The 21,078-nt window shown below is 42.2% G+C and overlaps 1 protein-coding gene across 8 annotated transcripts in view; it reads left to right on the top strand.

The window, feature by feature from the left end:
* Positions 1–20,778, top strand: part of CLASP1 (cytoplasmic linker associated protein 1) — a 156,073-nt gene extending 135,295 nt beyond the window's left edge. For 6 of the 8 annotated variants that reach the window (XM_080346549.1, XM_080346551.1, XM_080346547.1 and 3 more), the window contains 7 exons: positions 4,062–4,212; positions 5,219–5,465; positions 6,159–6,349; positions 8,009–8,137; positions 15,926–16,132; positions 18,377–18,493; positions 20,253–20,778. In XM_080346549.1, coding sequence (XP_080202675.1) covers positions 4,062–4,212; positions 5,219–5,465; positions 6,159–6,349; positions 8,009–8,137; positions 15,926–16,132; positions 18,377–18,493; positions 20,253–20,339 — 1,129 coding nt within the window. In that variant the 3' untranslated portion in view covers positions 20,340–20,778. Of the gene's footprint in view, positions 1–324; positions 442–4,061; positions 4,213–5,218; positions 5,466–6,158; positions 6,350–8,008; positions 8,138–15,925; positions 16,133–18,376; positions 18,494–20,252 lie in introns of all 8 variants that reach the window. The other 2 variants (XM_080346545.1, XM_080346544.1) reach the window with 1 other exon arrangement.
* Positions 20,779–21,078: the final 300 nt, after the last annotated feature.

Raw genomic sequence — 21,078 nt, 5'->3', positions numbered from 1 at the left:
GGATTGTTCACTTGGAACATATTAAGAGTTGTTTGTAGAGGCTATATCCATTTGTAAAGTTTACTAGTTAGTACAAACAGGGACTGTTTTTGTGTGAACCATATCATTATGTTAGGAATAAAAGTGGAAATTAATAATAAAGGCCAAAACAATGACTTATGGGGCTCAATGGAGTATTCTTGTTTAATTTTGTTTCTATTAATTTTTTTCTCTCTCCAAGGCAGCATGACAGCACTAAGCCACTCAGATTATAGTTTCTTTTTTTTTCCTCCCTCTCCTTTTCTCTGTTTTTTCTCTCTTTTGTTTCTCCTCTGATCACGGCAGTCGGTTCTGGGGTTGGAGTGCAGACGGGCTGTCGAAGCACCCCCCTCCCCTTCCTCAGCCTAACTCCATCCCCACCGCTCCTTCCCACAAGACTTTCAGACGCTCTTACTCTCCCAGGTAACAAGCTACCTGTTAAACCAACTTGTCTGAGGTGTCACAGTATTATTTACCTTTCACGCTGTAGGATTTGTTCAAATGTGGGAAATGATTTGCGGAGGCTTTGGTTGGAGAAGGAAAAGAGTTGACGATAGCTTTCAGAAAATGGAGGTGGCAGGTGGCCGCTTGCTCGCTGCTTGGAGAACCAGCAGCATGCAAGTGGGAAAATAAAAATGAGGAATTTTCCCAGGCTCTTCCTCCCTGCCAGGTTCCTGAATGGGTTATACATCTCACAGTTGGTTTCCAATGCAGAACACAGTTGCTGAGCACTTCTGGCAGGTACTGCTTGTGTTGTGACAGCACAGGCAAGGTCTTTCAACTTGGCGACACTGTGCAAGCGGCACATGGATACTTTCATCCAGGCAAACATGGCTCAGTAGGGTTTTCACATCTGCAGTAGTGAATATCCATAGGACAGTGAGGATGAAGCTTGCATATATGATTTTACCAGCTGCTTGCACAGTGTGATTGTGGAACATCTTGGAAATCTGTAGTATTGAAATTAAAATCGTCCTTACCACAAGATTTAGAGGTTATTGATTGCTAATTTTGACATCTCTTCCTGTGCCCTCGCATTTTGTTCCAGTCCGCATACAGGTCTTAAATCAGTATACTGGACTAAAGCTGTATCCTGGTTTTAATAAAAAGACCCCTTCTGAATACAGATTTGTCAGACCTATATGCTAAATTCCTTGGATTATTTTTAAGTTTATACCTGACAACAGGCTGGCTGTAGATGTGGTTTCTCCTGACTTCAATATACCTGTTATCTGAGGAGGGACTGCATACAAGTCTTCCTTCAAGCAAGAAGTTGCTAATGAAAAACTATCAAAAGAAAAGCAAAGAAACTGTTCTTTGAAGGCTCAAAATCTGGGAATCTGTGGTGACTGAGAAAACAAAATCCCACAGCCTGTACCTCTGTGAATACCTGCAGAATTTAAACTTTAAATCAATGTTCTGACTCTTCTAGGACACTAAGATATCTGTGGAAGAGATCTGTGTTGATTTTTTTGAATTAAACTAGTTGAGATTTTTATTTTCCTCCATTCATCAGCTGTCACCAAAGTTTGGAATAATTTGATATATGTTCCAGCCCAGAGCCTGAAAGTGCAAGGAAGTAAGTTACTGTGTACTGCTTGAGGATGCTAAACTGTTGATTACTTACACATAGTTTGGATTGGAAACTGAATAAAAGTTTATGGAAGTAAAATGTATTTCATGTCAGACTGGAAAACTGCCAAATTATATCCCAATAAACTTGTGGAGAGCTGCATTGTTTTAGTGCAGCAGAGGATGGAAAATAATGTTGTGACATCCTTAAACACTGCTCATCTCTACTCACTTCTTATTCATCCTGTGACTTTCCTCTAGTTTTCGGCATGGGTCATATTTTTTTTTCCTTTTGTACCCTTTTATTTTTCCCTGAGAGATGGGTGTAGTTCCATTGTATTTTTTTTATTCCCCCCATTGTGTTGTCTGTGAAGTATTCCAGCACACATACTGTCAATAGACATGTGTTCACATGTAGAGTTTTTGTTCATGCAGAACACAGACGTAATGTGATCACCTACACAGGCTTACTCTTGACATATGAAATCACTGGATTCTTTAGATTTTTATCAAAATGTGGTTTTGTGCTTTGAAAAATGCATCAGACCAATGACTCTCTCAGAAATTGCCTTAGTCCTTTTGCGTTGCCGAGTCTGCACTTTGATCTGTTCTTTGGTAGCAGTTGTAGGGCAAAATTCATCCCTGAGGAAAGAAACGATGATTTTAGCAGAAGATTTAGTGTCAGTACGTTTGCAATTATTTCTCTTTTTTGTGTGACCATTGGTAAGTCATGTCATCTCTTGGTGTGGGTACGTGGTACAGTCACATGTACACCTTCCTGAATGTTGGTTTCATCGCTCACTTAAATATCGTGTGAAGAACCTCTGGGAATCCAATGTGCTTGAGCTCAAGATTACTCTTTTCGAGATCCTATGAAACAAAGTTGTCCTATCCCTGCCTGATACTTATAAAGAATTTAAGAACTGCCTTCACTTTTGTTGGAAAGCCGTCATAATGCATTAGTGTCATTCAGCTGGTTAAAAGCTCTAAATACTTTGACTTCTGTAGGTGTATAAACGGCTTTTTTTTTTTTCCTGCTCTTGGCTTCTCTTTCTTCCTGGCCTGACAGACACTGTTTAAAGCTGGGGAGTTGTTCTTTGGTTTCTTTGCCAGAATACATCGTGCTGATGCTTGTGCGATTGCAGAGCGAGCGAGTTGCGTGGGAGCCAGGCATTATGGCTATTTTCAGTGTGTTAATCCCAAAGGAATTGGGCAGCACCAATCTTTTCCTGTCTGAAGTTCCTGAGTTTCTTCCAAAAAAAAAAAATAAATTAGTGGTTCTAGGTATTAAACATCCTACTTTTAGTTCTGTTGAAAATAGCTGTGTACCCAGGATTCAGAAGGGAGGTTTTTTTCCCCACCCATCTCACAGGGAATCTTTCTTTTGTGGAAAAGGAACATGGCTCTTTGTTCAGCCATCCTCTTCCAAGCCTATTCTGTCATCCTCCCCCAGCTGTTAAGAAATAGTAATTCACCCCTGTAGGGAGCCACTCCTTGGCATTTATTGACAAACAACTTGATGTAAATGTCTCATATTCTTTTGGTTTATTTGCTTCTGGTGCTACTAAGATCTGAGACTCCCCCAGAGGAATTGTTCTCAGTTACTGGGTCTCTTCAGTAAGTCTCTTGGAAAACTGATTGTCATACAAACTCAGCTTCCCCTCCTAGACAGAGCAAAGCCCTGCCAATAATGCCTTTTCATTTTGTCCAGGTTTGTTGGAGCTTCTCAGCCACATCTTTTCATATCATCTGCCCTTGCATGCCTGGTATTTTTTCACAGAACTTAATTTTGGATAACTCCTTGAGGAATCCAAAAACTCGCATGGCTTTATGCTGCTCAAGAATTTCTGAGGAACAGACAGACTGCAAGAAGGCATCAGATTTGAGTGAGAGAATTCCCAAACTTAGGCTCAGTATTGAAATGCATCTTTTATCAAGGGATCCTGCAAGTGGTTTTGGTTTTACTGTGCTATAAATGAAAATGGGACATGTTAGACTAAGGTTTATGACAAGATGCATTTTCCTTTCCATTTAAATCTGTCACATTTTAATCCATTGATAGAATATATTTAATTTATTGAGAAACTTATTTCATTTCCATCGTCTGTCATGACCCTTTGAGTTGTCGTTGTGATTTATTTACTTTATTTTCCTTTTTAAATAACACCATTACCACACTGGGTATAGGTTTTTGGTTTTCTGAAGCCAGCACGCTCACTCCTGTGGAATGTGACAAACAGTGGACCTGATTTGTGACACCACTGGTTTCAGTGGAGCTTCTCCTCGATTTAGCCCCATTTGAGGGGAGACTCAGACTTGAAGTCTGCTTTGATTCCATCCATGTTTTGTTACCAGTCACTCTTAGAAAGAGTATGCCAAATCATCTGTCTCTGACTTGGCGTTGTTTTTGTTAACAGTCAAAAGCGGTTTCCAGTTTCATACGTAACATTTCATATACGTTTGGTCTTTAGTATGCTGGATTATGACACGGAGAACCTAAATTCTGATGAAATCTACAGCTCTCTTCGCGGAGTCACAGAAGCGATTGAAAAATTTAGTTTCCGTAGTCAAGAGGACCTGAATGAGCCAATCAAACGTGATGGAAAGAAAGACTCTGACATTGTAAGTATTTAATTCGTGTCCCCAGATAGCTGAAATTTTAGAACATTTTGTTCAAACTTGGCTTTGGATTGTCAGTGTACAAAATCCAGTTATTCCTGCTGTATTCTTGCAAGTGTCTTTGGCTTACTGGTTGCTAATTTCTTATAGCTACATTATGGGGTCCCACTAATGCAGTCCCTTGCTCCTGTTGAGTTCTGGCCCCCTGTGAAATGGACTCACTGGGTTTCTGAGGGAGTCTCATGTACGAAGGGAACAGTACTAGTGTTCCTCAGACTCAGCATGGCTCAGTGATGGTGTTTTCATGGACTGTGTATAGTTAGGTCTGCGACTGGCAATGTTAGCTCCTAAAATGCATGGGTGGTTTCCCTCACAAGCTTATTACTTCATGTCTAGGAAGGCCCTATAATCACTTTGAGTGTGCCACTCATATCGTACCTTATGCTGCATGGATGATTGCAGAATTATCTGCCATGTGAGATGCTGTTGATCCTTATGAGTCCCTTCCAACTTGAGATATTTCATGATTCTATGACAGTTTTGCATCCTATCTGGAAAAAAATAGCAGATTAAGTTAGCCTTGAAATCTAAACGTTTTTGGGACTTTTCTTTGGGACCCTTCTGTTGTTCATTTCATGTTATCTTGCTAAGCACCATCCAGTCTCCTCTGTCAGTGGAATGTGAAGTTTTGTGAGGAGGATGTTGCTTTTGCTTCCTTTCCCTTCCTTAGCAAATTGGTCCCGTTCCAGAACTTATAATCTTTGCCAGCTTTTACAGTTTTAGCAGTATTAACTTAGATTTAGGAATGTTAGTATAGCCCTGTGATCGTGAGATTTTTTTAACAGCTGTAGTTACCTAAGGGAAAGAGGTGGTAATCTAAGTTTTACTCAAGCATTACGTACGTGTAAGTGATTCTGTGCATCATCATATTGGTGCGTTAACTCCAAGAAAGCTACGGCTTTCAGAATTTGAGTAATCTCATGTATTTTCTGTCTGTTTGATCCTCCAGGTGTCTCGAGATGGTGGCCTCGCTGTGCCTACCAGCGATGTCCGTGGAAGCAGTGACATTGTGGAAGGTGGAAGGATGGCTCTAGATAACAAAACCTCCCTGCTTAACACCCAGCCTCCCCGCGCCTTTTCAGGGCCACGTGCTCGAGAATATAACCCCTATCCTTACGTCGACACAATTAACACTTATGACAAGACTGCCCTGAAGGAAGCAGTGTTCGATGATGACATGGATCAGCTTCGGGATGGTTTGTATCAGCATATCTTAAAAAACTGCAGCAGCTTGTTCTGTTACTGGTGTATTTGTGGATGGGGAGCGCTCCCAGATAATGCCTGCCCATGCTTTTGTTTTGTATTACTTTTCACCTGGTCTTTGGTGATTGAGAAAATGTTATACTGCAGTTTTACTTCTCATTTGCCTAGAATTTCCCTCATACTAGTCCCTTAAGCATCTACGTACATCTGTAGGACACTATTTTGGGCACCTTCCACTCTTTATGACTGAAGCTTCTCAGTAGCTCTTACTGAGTGTTTCACTTCATTTAAGCGATGCTGCACCTTAGCTTTATTTTTTTGCAGTACACTGATGAGTCACAGTCACTGTAGTTTGATCTAAAGGTCATACATGCAATCGCTGGTTTTGGGTGTGTGTGTCTGGGAAAAAATGTGGCAGTTCTCATCTTGTAGAAGTAATTGTTGGAACTGGATGAAATTCAATCATCATCTCTTCCTGGTTCGTTAGGAGCCATCTGCAGAGTCATGAGCTATGTTGTGAACTCAGGTGAGATTGTGGGTTAGTCAGATTCTCTTGACTGGTGCTTTTTTTGGGCAGGGGGTTGCCCTTGTTACATGTACTCTGTTCTGTAGAGGGTTAGTAATCTTGACACCTCTAATCTTGTTCCCCATTTCCCCAAATGACTTGCTGCCATTTGTCCTAGAAGTACCCATTGACCATTCAGATTTGGTGGCTGATCTTCTGAAAGAGCTCTCCAACCACAACGAGCGGGTGGAGGAGCGGAAAGGAGCTCTCCTGGAACTGCTAAAGATCACAAGGGAAGATAACCTTGGAGTTTGGGAGGAACATTTCAAAACCATTCTGCTCTTGCTGCTGGAAACACTTGGAGACAAAGATGTGAGATGTAGATTTTTTTCTTTTTGTCTTGCCTCTCTTTATGTTACTTCACCTGGGGTGATAGTTCCTCCACACTAGGTTAAATTAAACCTGCTGTGCTTGTACGGCATCTCAACAGTGATGCTGCATTACTTGGTTTTTTTCTTTTGGATGTTGACAAAATGTGATTTTCTTTTCAGTGTGCTCAATGATGAATTGTAAGCTACTCTGAAATGTTCCAGTTTTCCCCCCTCCCTCTGGAGTGTTAGTAACAAATAACTAGGAAATTGAACTAGAATCAGAAAAGAAGTCATTTTCTAGTCTTGAACAAAAACTATCAAGATCTCAAAAGTTTTTCTCTTCCAAGTTAAATGAAGCTATAAGCTCTTAACTGTATCATACCCATTCCCAAAAAAAGGAGGATAAAAGCACCCTAGAATAGATGGGTTTTTTTCATCTGTGGTTTAAAGATCCAGGCTATTAGATCTCATGGGATGGGTCTCTGTCTCTTGCAAAAATGTGATTGAGAACAAACTATGCTTACAGTGGATCTTGTTTTGAAGTATTAAAAAAGCTGCATTCATATCACAGCTTTCTATTTGATAGCCGATTAAAGTAGCCATTTACAGGCTGGAGTTTTACTTTTTCCACTTGGGGCTGTATATTCAGCTTGCAGCCCGGTGGTACTTGGTAAAACTCAGCACCTTGCTGCAACTTCACATCAGTACCACACTACATCTGGCTGTTACAATATTCATGCTTCAAACCACACACAGTTCTTCCTTGTTTCTTCTGATTCAAAATCCATTGTATTTCCCATACTCTTTGTAAAGTATATGATACACTGTCAGAAATTTTAATTCTGAAGCAGTGTAGGTGGCTGGTGTTTTCTGAGTCGTTCTTAGTTCAAGCATGAGCTGCTGTAGCCCTGCGTGTGTAATCGTAGTATCATCACACATGTACCAGAAGATACGGTGGCTTTATCTGAGTGCATGTGTATTGTAGCACTGCATGAATAGCAAAGGACCTGCTTTAAAGGCTGAGTGTAGAGGAAAGTAAGTATTCCTCTGCCGAAATGATAGAATCTATTTGGAGTGGCCACAGGCCAAAAACTTAATGTAACAGTTATGAAATTGAAGCAGGTGTGTTAAATCCCTTCTGCTAATGATATTTTGATATAAACGATTAACACATAGGTCAGCGTTGACTACAATGACTGACTGTTCTTGAAAGTAATTTCCATAGGATTTGCAGGAAGAGAGTCGATTTTACTGCGTTAGTACATGAGAAACAGCTTTGTTGCACGGATCATGCCCAGTTTGATATCCGCAAAACTAAGCAAAAGAGGAAGGGCAAAGTAAATATGATTTGAGCTTCTTTGTAGATTAATGCAGACATGCTGCCTTGGGTACAAATTTGTACTTCCTTGCCAAAAGAGTATGGAATTTAATAGAGTCATTCTGATTATTTCTTGTATCTGTGACAACAGTCATTTTATGTGATTTTTGTGTGTGTGCATGTGTATGCAAAAGCAAGCAAGGAGACCAATTCTGAATTTTTGTTATATATATTTCTCTGCCTGCTCCACTGGAGCTGGCAGAGTGATATAAGATTTCTGGCAGCGTAGGGAGCCATGATAATTTGCTTCAAACTTTCTAACGTGGATTTCTCTTGATACAGCATTCAATAAGAGCCCTGGCGCTGCGAGTCCTGAGAGAGATCTTACGGAACCAGCCAGCGAGATTTAAGAATTATGCGGAGTTGACCATCATGAAAACACTGGAAGCACATAAGGATTCACACAAGGAGGTGAGTGATCCTTTCAGTGTTGCTACTCGGAAAGCAATATGGACCTGCTGAAGAAGTGTGGGAACCACGAGATTTAACAGGCAAACATGTTGACCCATCTTGACAGTAGAACACATTGATATTAAGTCTCTCAAGCACAAAGAGACAGAATTTTTACATGCTGAAGCAGAGAGAAAACAAGTTGAGACTGACAGAGCTGTTAAAGTGGATTTGAGGCTATCTGGAATTGTAGGCCACTGTTTGGCAACTTCCCAGGATTTCCTTGCCTGTTCTGGGAGAGGCCGAGACCCTGTAGTATAAAAGCATGTTTAATAATTTTGGGGCACTGTGCTCCATCTGTATGGGTAAGGATGAAAAATGCACTGGAGAACACAAAGCCCCCCATGATCAAGCAGAATTGTTGTGAAAACTGAATGGTGAAATAAGGCCATGCTGGAAAACTGGGAACTGGTGAGTAACAGGAGAAAATGGGCAAGAGGCCACGCTGCTGAAAAGAAGCTGGGGCAGAGGAAGAAGAGAAGGGAATTGCAAAGGTGAATTGCATTTTCCTCTTGTGAGAGAACTGTGTAAAACTGAAGGTATCTTCTGGAGCAAAACAAAAATAAAGGGACATGATGATAATATTTTAAGTAGATCATTCAAATTATATTTATAATCAGCCTTTGTAGATTGACTTCCAAGCTGTATCTTTTCAACCTTGTGCATGTTGAGAGTCTGAGCTATACCTTGGGAAATGCCACATTAATTTCTCTGTATGTCTGTGATGACTTTCAAAGCAAGGACTTTGGTAACAAATGTAAGACTCTACTGCTCTGCAACAGGCTTGTTCTCAACTAGCAATTTTAGGTATCTGTTTGGAGAGCTTTGGCCATTAAAAAGACCATTGTGTAGATCAGACGGCTCCAGAGCAATGCATTATTGGCACACGGTTATGTTAGCTGTGCATAGCAGAAACTGTACTATTTAAAAATCAAAACAACAAAATGAAAAACACCCTCAAGGAAAGAATCTAACAGACTGGATTTCCCTAAAATGCAAAAGTAGAAAATTTGCAATCCTTTAGTGAATGAGGACTGCTGTACTCTGCCTACCTTCCTCTCCTTGATTTAGAGCCTTTGCACTCCTGTCATTTTCAGTTCAGAGTAATAAGAAGCAGTTGTAAATTGATTTCCTGATAAAGCAGTCAGACAAAACATTGTGTTCTGAAGGAGTGCCTTTTATTGGCAAGTTTTCCTGGTTGCATACTTCTCAGCTCACCTTGACTCATTGCCCTTTGTAATTTTTTTCTGAGAGTCCTCCAAAACTGCCATTTCTAGCAGACCTTTCCAGACTGTCTCTGGCACTGTTTTTAATGCCCCTCAGAACTCCCTGTCCTCATGGAACTGGTGGGTTTTATAGAAATAAAGTACGATATTGAAAACATGGCATTTTTTGCCTCTGTCCTCCCCACACTGTGTTTTTCAAGCTTGTGGTATGGAGTGGTTCTTCAGGATTTGCATGAGATGCCTCATAAGGAAAAGCAGAGAAAATAAGTCTTTGCTACAGAGAAACGAAAGCTGAAGCCAGGAATGAAGAGATGCGAGTTCTGGCACTTCTTTATAGAAGAATAATTCATAGCTATATTGCTATCAGCAAGTAGCTACTGTGCTGTACATAGCATGCCTTTCATTTGCAATGGTTTTGCATAGCATCTTCATAATTAAGAAATGTCATATTTGCAACTGCTGCCTTGAGGCCTTTGGCTGACAGCTGTTACAGCAGGATGCTGTAGGTATGTTCCTATTTTTCTGTCTGGTGCTAAACAGTTGTGTGTGCAGCAGTATTAAGTGGTGGCACTGGTGCTGGATTTTTCATTCCATGTATGTGGTTTTTTGGAACCCTGTTTAAATGAGGCTCTCAGAACCATGAAATGCATAATATACCTGTAGGTAGCTTGAGAGTATCAGCATTCATTAAGTTAAGAAAGGTTTCCCAACTTGCATGTGGATCTCTGCATGAACTAGGCTAAAGATAGACCTCGAATATGCTTTAGGTACTTTTACTTATAGCTGGAATTTGCTGATTGAGTTAAGCCTGTGAAAAATTAACTAAGAGTCCATTTGGGCATGGTGCAGTTGGTCAGACTTGGAGCCCTGGGCCAGGAGGTCACACATGCCCATCCCATAGTGACCCTCTGGCTTGGTCTCCCTGCTACCTTCCCAGCACTGCTTCTTCCAGGAAGGGTGGAGGAGCTGCCCTTTGGCTTAATCCCACTGACCGAGAGACTAAGTGAAGATTCCCCAGTTTGTGATTGAAGGGCACTTCTAAAAAATAGCTGAAGGAGGAGAGGGAAGAGAGGATCTCAGTGGCCAGTTCTACACTTTTCTTTTTCACTAAATCAGAGCAGTATTAAGGGGAGTGATGCACTGTCTTTAGACTATACAAAATTAAATCTTCCTCTATACTCTAAAAACTGTTTTGAGGAAAGCTGCTATATAATTTATTTAGTAAAGTGTAAATTCTTGTGCCAGCGATGCCTTGATGGGATGTCACTCCATAGTTTATGTTTCTGGGCTGCTTCTGCCTTGTAGTAGAAGACAGGAGGGATCCTAGTTTTACAGCTTGAGATCCTTTGGCATGCAACAGGCTGCATAAGTCAGCCGAAAATGACTGTATTGAGCAAGCTGTATCTATTTCAGTCTTTCCTACCTGATCTTCCCTTTCAGCACAGGGACTGCTAATTGCCCCAAGTTATTGCTCCCATTTTCTGTTATGTATGGTCCATGGAGAATCAGTCCAAAGTGACCAAGCAAAGACGAAAGAGTTTGAAGAGGAGCATGGTACAGAACTCTTAATCTCAGGTACCGTCTGCAAGAAGTCATTGTACTAAGAGGCAGTTTGTTGGAAATCAAGAAAAAGGTTCATTTGTCTTCCTAAATTCCAATATTGGTGCTGTTCAGCTTGGCCAGGAGGGACAACAAGTTGTAACCAGCATATTCACCACATAGCAAATACTACCCGCTCCTCCAGTTGAGTGCTAATACCTAAAGATGGAAACAAAAGGGTCTCTGGTTTTATTCCAGGTTATGTGAGCGCAAGTCCAGAGTTTGGCAAAGCACAGACCTCCATGAAGGGTCAAAATTAATGTAACCCTGGGCTACAGACTAGAAGACTCTGTTTTGGGATCCGTGTTTAGTGTGCATTTTTTAACATCGGCCTGTTTTTAATATTGGTTTTAGCATAACAGTCTGTTCAGTGCTGTTGATTTAATGGGGTGATGTGAAGAGTCAGGCCTGCTTCAATCGCAACTGTAAATATTTATGGGAGTTGACATGTAAATGCTTTTCACTTTTGGAGTATTTGAGTGTAATTGAAGTTGTGTATGGTATTAAATCTTGTTGATTTTTATCACTCTTTGTTTGGAGTTAATTGGAAGAGAACCATCTTTCTGTGGCCAATTAGTTAATATTAACTCATTTGTTCCAGTGTAGTTACTCACCCATAACTAAGGAGAGATGCTGCCTGCTGACCCAATACCATTGCTAGGACATTCGGATTCATACCAGCAAAATGAGTGTAATTTCTTATTATTGAGTATATTAAACCAGAAATAGTTCACTATTTTGGGAAATGGTTGAGTGAAAATCACAGGATAGCTAATTCCCTGCTTCTGTCTATGCCACTCTGTGTATATCTAACTGATGAGTATTTTTTATTGTGCCATGTCTTAAATATCTGGTTTTAGTTGTTTATTATCCAGAAGGTCCATAAGCCTAATTGGGATGTAACAGCCTCTGCTGTAACCTTCTAAAAGAAGGTGAAAAAGAAGAAATCACAGCTGTCCTTTAACTGTAGGTAATTGTTACCATCTTGCTGAGGTGCTTTTAGACTGGCCTCTGACACTTATGATTTGCAGCTGTCTTCTGGTGGGATTTATGTATTAATATAATAGGTTCCTGCAACATGTAGCTTACTAAAGAAGGGCACTAAATGATAAGTCTTTAAGGTTAATTGATACATACTTCATGCTGGAAGCTTCCAAGGGCTGCAGCTTGGCAGTCGTTGATGTTTCATAGTATATGCTTCTGTGCTTTTTCTAATTCCCAACACATTTCAGATATTCAGTGCACAGGAGAAGCAGTCTAATCTACCTCATCTCCTCTGAATCCCTTATAAAAATCACATTGTTTTTTCACCTGCTTAGCACTCCCCATTGCTGAGTCCACTTCCTGCTTTGCAACCCAGTTCTTAATTGTTTGTTCCTGTCTGGATCAGACTGTAAAGCCTTCAGGGGCAGGAATTTGCCTGGCTAGGTACTGGTAAGCCTCCATCCCCTCCAGCTTAGATTATTCAGGCTTTAACCACCTCTAGATGGCAAAAATTGGCTCAAAAACATAGCTGTGTGCCTTGTAAGCCGGAAAGCAAAAACCTTGTTCTTCAGCTTAATAAACTTCTCTGGCGCTCTGCATGTTTCACAATAGCATACAAGGCCTCTAAGTTTTCAGCATGGTTTTTTTTCTGCAGAGATGGAACAACTAGCAGTTGTAGCAAAGTACTCCAGCTTATGTTCCCATGTGCAGCCCTCATCTAAGTGTACAGGTGTTGCTCTGCTGAGGTCCCAGCAGGTTACACTGGTGCCAGGTGTAGCCAATGAACCTGGCATCTTCTGCCTTACGCGAGTCAGGATGTGTGTTTGTCTTTCCTTATTTGCCAGTAGTTGTGTCACTTCAAAGCAGAAATGAAACCATCAAAACTCTTCAGAAGGCTGCTGCACGTTGACCAAGATTAGATGACCACAGACAAGCCAATTGCTGCAGCCATCAGGCAGCAAGCAATGTCTGTAATACACTGAGAGTAATATCTGAGCAAAAGAGATTATGCACAAGAGATGGAGTCCTTGTTCTGGCTGTATCAAGTGAACAGGATCCCATGGCTGCAGTCCATTGTGAACCAGGTAAACCAGTGGGAATGTCATCCAAAGTTTGTCCAGCAAATTCTGTAGAATGTCGATGATACCAATGTGCTTTTCTATTAAAAGAAAGGTATCTGTGACAGATGTCTGCCTTGATCACACTGTTCCTAATAGTGCACATCAGCATATCGCCTCCCATTTATATCAAAAAGCATTTCATGTGCATGTTCCTGGAACCGTCTAACCAGTAACTCCTTTATAGCAGTAAGGAATACATTGTTAGAGGTGAACAGCCTACCTGTGTGCTACACCTCGCTGGCTTCGTGTATGTGAATATGGTTCCGTCCCTGAAGCAACCTGGGTGAAAGTATTACCATTTCTCTCTTTTTGGGAGACTCACTGGAAAGGTCTTAATGCACCATGGATGTCTTTAAAGGAAGCCACCAGCAAACACAGCTTAATTTATGCCAGCAGAAGTCAGGCTGAATCTAGTCTCTAGCGTATACAGTGTAAGTTAAGCATTTGCCTTAAAGAAGCAGGTTTTTCTCCTTTCCAAAGTGGTATCTTGTAGATCTGCATTCCTGGGCTACCTGCCCTGTGTTGAATGGTATCAAACGATCCAGTTCAAGCCATGGTTTGCTCTAAGCTTTCACTGGGAGGTAAAATCACGTTTGTGACATACCTTGAACACAGCTTAGTGTCTGTGTTTCAGTAAAACACGGCAGGCTCTTGCATGTCTTGCTTCATAGCCACCTTTTTGAACTCGCTTTTTCCAGCTACCATCATCATTTGACAACTTTGCTAGTTTTCTTTCATTTTTCTGGGATCACTGAGAATAATTATATTAGGTCAGACAAAAAGTTTGCTTCACTTGGTACTCTACCTGACAGCGACTAGCAAGCATACAGTGATCCTTCCCTGAGGATGTTCTCCCTTCTTCCAGCAGTCTGAAGCTTACAGCCTTCCCATGCTAATGGTTCTGCCTGCCTCGCTCTGTATTTTGGCCTTTGTTGTTTTCTTCAGTAAATTTGTCTAATTTTTGATCCTTTTGTGACAATGAGCTCTCCCTAGTCTGAATGTGTAGCAGACAGCACCCTTTCTTGTTCTCGAATTTAAAGGATGCATTTCACAGCCACAACTTGTGGTGTCTGCTGTTAGTGTGAGCCGTTCCTGTCACTTCCTGGTGTGTATTTGTTGATCTTACCTCCAAAGATGGGAAGACGACCTGTTGCTTGATGCTGTTTGCTCATTTCCACAACTCCTTTTAAGGTTGTTTCACTCTGTTGGTCAGATTTTAAGAGATTTCTTTTTTTTCTTTTTTCATATTTTATGGTAGGTATGATTTGCAAGACATAGGTGTTATGCCTCGTGGCAAAATATCTTTGCTAAACTCTGCTATAATTGCATGTTCTTGTTGCCAAATGACCTGGCATTTTGTATCTGGATAATGCATTTTGCTCTGTGTGGGAATGCAGCTGATTTTTCTTGCGTAACCAGGTGAGCGCATGTAAGTATTCAGAGACGTGCTTTCCCGAAGTCGATCTGGATGGCTGAATGTTTTATCTTGCCAAAGCCAGAAGGAAAGACCGTTTGGACAGGTCTGGTACGTGCATTGCGGAACAGTGGCATTCGATTTTCTGTGCCAGCAGGGATGAGCTTGTCTTTTTGGCTTACCCTCAGCTGGTACTGCCTACACCCTGTCCCCTGCCGGCCCTTTCCAAGAGAACCGGGAGCGAATTACCTGCAGAGGCTCTGATTCAAGCAAGCATGTAAGCACACGCTTGGATCCCATTGACGTCAGTGAGACTTCAGCATGTTATTAAAGTTAAACATATGCTTCAGGGGTTTGTTGAAGTGTGGCTCGGATGCAGATGCTGCCTGCCAGATGTGCTCTCAGAAGACTTGGAAGTCTCCCTGGTGTTGTCACATTTACAAGCTAATACGAACAGGAAGCCTGCTGGACACGTGTAAAGTGTCCTTCTGTGTTCAGAGAGAAGACACTGCAGGGAGAAGTGGTGTGAAATACTCAACTGCTGTGTAAATGCGGCCAGATCCTTGCTAGAAATGGGCAGCTTTGCTGAAAGGAGGACTTGCAGGGGCAAAAATAAATCCTGCACCTTTACAGCTTCTCTTGCTGACCTTACGATGTGCAAAATATGTATGAAGTTTGCTGTTGCTCAGGCCAATAGTGGAACTGAATTTAGGATCTCCCTTGTCTTGCGTGACTGCTTTGCAGTGTGGGCTAGTTGCAAAAGGTGGGTGCTACCACTATTTCCACTTGTTCTTCCATGTTAAATAGTGATTCCAGTGCTGCCGTAATGGGTTAGACGTGCTGAGAGCACAGCTGCCTGGTCAGGGATACCCTGAAGCCTGTTTATGTCTGTAGATTACAGCATAGTTTAGCTCGGAAATGGCAGGACAGATCTGTGCAGGCATAGGTGTCTCTGCTTGGGCACCCAAGCACTTGGCAGATGAGAAGCGCACTAAAAGGTGCAATGGTGTCATTCATTTTAGTGTTTAAGGAGTTAAAGTTTGTGTTAAGTCTAAGCTGGTGGGTTTAGGTTCCTTGACAGTGGCTGGAGAGATGTTATTGTCTTTCTTCTCCTAGGATGGGGGTGCCTATCTCTTGAGGGACAGCTGACTTTTTCAAACCGGCCACAACTTTGACACAGTTACATTAGGCAGAATGGACTTCTTACTGCTGGCTGGAACAAAGATGTCACTGGAGGCAAAGGAAGTGAACTCTCTGAGCCAGCTGCCTCTTGGTAGAGCCTCCTGCAGATTTGTTAATGACCATTCCCGAGCACTTCCTGGCAGTCATTCCTTGTACACACCAGTGGTTTTGTCTGTGATGTGTGACCTCTTTAATGTAAAGTTTTGCTCTGCTTTTGTTGCAGGTCGTCAGAGCTGCTGAAGAAGCTGCTTCTACTCTGGCAAGTTCCATCCACCCTGAGCAATGCATCAAGGTGCTTTGCCCCATCATTCAGACTGCGGATTATCCAATTAACCTAGCTGCTATCAAAATGCAGACAAAAGTCATCGAGAGGATTTCCAAGGAATCATTGCATCAGCTCCTTCCTGATATCATTCCTGGGTTGTTACAGGTACAGAATCCCATGTTACAAATGCACATCCCTGAGCACAAACCAGCATGGAATGATTTCTGAGGTCTGAGAATGATGGATCCTCTGGGGCCAGATTTTGTTAAAATAAAGTTTGGATCCCTCAAAGCTTTTATATTTTTGAGCTTTTGTTAGTTTTAATATTAAGGAAAAGAAAACTCAGATTTCTACATGTGTGTTCCACAATTAGAAGCCTTGGCCTGACTCCCTAAACAAGCCGGTAGCAGCTCTGTAATAAATTTGAGAGTAGGAGTTAAACACATATTATGCTGTCTCATTACATCCTAAGCAATACATCTCGTAGTCTCCTTTAAATCTGCTGAGCTGTTCTGCACTTTGATTGTACTTTGCACTTGAATTTGAATCTCAGCAGGCAGACTGGTCCTTTATTCTTTCCTCTCTGAAATCATGACCAAACTACTCGCTGACTTGATTCAGCGTCTTTCATAACCCTCTTGGGCTGGGTGGGGAGCTGTGTTTTTGCCAGTGCTAAGGCTTGGTCTTACATTGTGAATTTAGCATTCAGCACTGGCTGTAGCGATGTTGTCTCCTGTTCCCCTGCACAAGCAGCTGGCAGTGCCAGAGGCCGGGATCAGGCTGCAAGCAAGAAGGAAATAAGGAGGAGGTAGCAGTGAGGGAGGAGAGAGAACTTATATGTGTTTAGTGGGAAAGGATTGTAACAGGAAAAAATCAATGTGAAAGGGGAGACATGTTTGGGTGGATAGGACTTCAGTGGAGAACTGGCATAAAGAAGCTACCTTATTGTGAGCGTAAAAAGATGACGGACAAGAGCAAAGTCAGAAATTCCCCTTTTGCATCCTGGCATTTGTCCCAACTTTGCAGTGTCAGTTCTTGTCATTCTTTTCTTAAATCACAGTCTCTGGGAATCAGGCAATTCTGTATTGACTTACATTTTGCTGTAAAATTGTTGGCCCATAGAGAAATTTGAGGTCAAGCAGAGTCATCTGATGAGTTCAGGAGCCTTTGGCTTGGGACCCAGAGAGCCCCATGTCCCAGCTGTCCTCCCAGCAGGATGACTCCTGTCTCCATGGATGTTCCTCTGCTGTGGGCCTGGGCCCTGCCTTTTTTCCACCTTGGTCCTCAATAGCCTGATGTTCCTCTGGGCTCACCCAGGTCTCCTGCTTTTCTAGTTCAGCACTCTCTGGGATTGCTAGCTGTTATTTCAGACTGTTTTGGCCCTGCAGCTAGAACGTCAGCCCTGCTAGCGGGCAGCCTGGCAGCTCCAGCCTTGCCGCATGCCTCCTCCTGGCAGAGATCACCCTGCTTCTGGAGGAGCCATGTCCCACAGCCCGAGGCGATGCCTGCATTTCTCATAGCCTGGCTGCTTAGTGACAGATCTCTGCCTGAGTATGGCACTGATGTCACTAGCTGGTGAGCTAGTGTGAGCTCTCCTGAAGCTGCCAGAGATCCAGCACACCTACAGGGGTCTTTCAACCTGTTAATTTTCTGGAGTATTTCCTACCTGACAGGTCATCAAAAAGCTCCAGGTTACAGAGGCAGTTCATCTAACAGACTAGCACATGTGTGTAGTGTTGTTATACACAGTCTTTAAGCCCAGTGCTTTCAAAGAGTTGGAAAACATCCATGGTGCCTCTGACTTTGCAGTTTCTAATGCCTGGATAGAGCTATTCTGTCCAAGAGCTATTTGGATAGCATATCTGTTCACAAAACAGGATTCTGGTTTTCATGTCCCAAGTGATATGACTCTCAGGCCATTCTGCTGTAGAAAATCCTCTCCATCTGCTACTTTGTTCTCAGGAGCAGAATTGGTTTCCTTTGGGTTAGATTTGAGTTAGGAGAGACTTTTCTGTGGCAAGCTGGGAGCACAAGGGTTCTCCTCCAGGAAGTCCTGACCATCCAGGATAACAAAATATATGGTCATCTGAACTGGACACAGGAGTGTGTATATTTGATAGAATCCTAAGCTCATGTTGTCTTGCTGCTTAATGCTGTAAATAACAAGATGTTAGTAACTTAAAACATGATAGTAATAACTAATAATATAAGGAACAAACAGGAAATACTGGGTGATTGTATTCTCCCACTGTTTGAATATTCAGGTTGCAAACTGTTATGTTAAGCAGGACCTTTCTATTGATATGTTACGTCAGCCACATTTGAAAAATGTTCATCAGCTCTCCAGTATATTGCTCTGGAAGGATGTGAGTGCTGCGTGACTTATGACCTTTTTTTCTTGTTTCCTAGGGTTATGATAACACGGAGAGCAGCGTCCGTAAAGCTAGTGTATTTTGCCTAGTGGCAATCTATTCAGTCATTGGAGAAGAACTGAAACCTCATCTCGCACAACTCACGGGAAGCAAGGTACAAAAGTAATGTGGCTCTGGTGTGATAATTGCCAGCCAAACGGCTTGCTCAACTGACAGCAAGACCAGTGGCTTCATGGTAGCTCTGGGCCAAGTTCCCTGTACCCTGTTAAATCCTGTCTCGCCCTGCCGAACGCCACTAGAACGACACAGCACTTGCTCAGCCAGTGCCAGCATTTGAAATCCCACTAAGCAAGTTTCGATGGGGTTCAGGGATCAGTTCCATATCTCACTTGATCCTGTGTAACTGCAAGCTGCCACCGAGCGGGTCCTTCCCACTACAGCTGTTTTACCTTGGCTCCTTGGTGTTGCATCCAGGGGTGATGATTGTGCAGTGAGCTGGATCAGCTGGCAGCTCTGGCTGAAAACCAGATCTGCAATATAGATTAATTAGCTCCCAGTGCTCTCTGCGGATGCACAGGTAACCTAGTGCAAAGAGTGCCTGAGATGGTGGGAGAGCACATCCTTTCAGCAGCAGATTGTGATTAGGGCTGGTAGAAATGCAGGTAAAGCTTCACTCTGAAAAGCATGGCTGATGTGTCCCGTTCCTCCTGGGACACCGGCAAACTCAAGTGACCCTTCAAAGGGCTTTATGCCCTGGACTCAGGTTAGCAGTAAAACTCAAATTCTGACCTGATGCTGCAAGTAAAACAAAGTCCTAATTCAGCCAAGTCCTAATTCAGTCAAGAGCTGGCATTTTGTTTTGAAGCGGGTGGTGGTAGGTTGCTTTTCAGAGCTGCTCAGGAAGCAGTCACAAGATTTCTTCTCCTGTTTGAAGTCATCATACCCAATATTTCTCTGCACTTTTAAGATGAATTCTGCATTTTTTTTTTCTGAAATAGATCTCTGTATATGACTACTTACTTAGTTCGGAGGGCTTTTTTATGTTATTTTTGAGCAATAATTTTATTTTGTGGTTAGGAAGTGTGGTGTAGACCAAAACAACCTGAGACTGAGGAGAGTTGGATTTTATTTTTGAACTGAGTTGCCTTGTCCTTAAATTACTTGTGCCTCCAAATTGCTCTGGAAAGACACAGCTATGGATGCTGAGGTTTACCTCATTGTATTTAGGCAGTTAGGAAATCCCTCCATAAAATACTGTAGAGTATTTATTATCCCAGTATCCTAGGTGCCACAGTTTTACTCCACCGAATAACTAACTATAAACATGTGAGTAATTCTTCTGGCTTTATGCAGACTGCTTGCATGTTTAAAGTTAAACATGTTCATGAGTCATTGCAGGATCTGGAGCTAAGGTGGGTAATGCAAAAAAAACAGAAACAAACCCATGCAAAGGAAGTAGATAGTCATAACAGCTGCAGCTTCATTAGATGTATTAAATTAGTGAAGTTATTTAAATGTAATTGAAAATTGTATAAAGCAGAGAGAGCTCAGGGTGTTTCCTAGGAGGAACCTTGGCTCTTGGAGCCCCACTGACCTCTGTGGGAATCCTGCGTGCCCAGAAGAGGCTGCAGGGTTGAGGTCTGTGAACTGATGGCTGCTTAAGTGAAATGTAAGGGGTTTTTCTAAATCCCATTAAACCTGTGTGTAACTTCAGCAGGACTAGGCATACCCTCCTGCCTCTGTCCTTTCTGAAATACACTCTGCTGCTGTGTTTCCTCTAGAGAGCCCAGTGTCAGCTCACTCAAAACTTAAGTTCACCACAGAATGCAAGTTTTAAGATTTGCTGTTGACTTTTGTCTACCTGGTTTGTTTATTCCTGGCATCTTCTCCTGATGTTTTTGTGTTTCTTTCAGATGAAGCTACTAAACTTGTACATAAAGAGGGCCCAGACCACCAACAGCAACAGCAGTTCCTCTTCAGATGTTTCAACGCACAGTTAATAGAGATATGTGGACATATGTGTAGACTTAGAAGCAATCAACGGTGCCTCTCGGAGACCTTTCTGCTACTCTTCACTGGCGCGCTCCATCAGCTCAAGGAGGCCATGCAGATATTTATTGCAATCAGTATTTTAGTCTCTTAAAAGCTTTTATGTAGAATCTTACTGGTATTGAATGTAAAGGAAGCAAGGTCTGTGTTGCAGTTTTCATTAAAAGTGAGCAACAGAAAGCCATACTTAAACATATTTGTATAGCCTGCTGAAATCTCAGAAATATGTTTAGGTTAGCATTCTAAAACTGAGTCCAAGAACCTGGACACACGTAAAGGTCAAACAAATCTCGTTGGTTTAGTTCATACCCAGTTTTGTTTTCTGTGCGCTAGTAACCTGCTCTCTCCCCGTGGCTGCAGCCGTCCTGGCTGGGTTCTCCTCTTCTTACAAGTCTTGTGATTCTGTTTTGTACTCCCTGTTGCAGCTTGCCTAATGTGCAGGGCTCTCTGGGAGGAGATCGTTGCAGATGTGGCTGTGATTCCAGCCTCAGATGCTTTAATACTGAGAGATATCAAGTGAGTAATGAAAAAGTTCTTTTTAAACATCTGAGTTTTTGTACATAGTTCTTCTGACAGACCTATGATGGGCTGATATCTTTGTAACTGCTCTCTAGCCAGCTGTGCCAAACAGCTGGGCTCTTGCTCCTTTCATTGACTGTGTAAATATAGCTCCCCTTCCAACCCATGCAA

The sequence above is a fragment of the Nesoenas mayeri genome, assembly GCF_963082525.1.
Source record: "Nesoenas mayeri genome assembly, chromosome: 6".
NCBI lineage: Eukaryota > Metazoa > Chordata > Aves > Columbiformes > Columbidae > Nesoenas > Nesoenas mayeri.
Note: the sequence above shows the minus strand (reverse complement) of the source record. Positions and strands in the feature narration are given on the sequence as shown.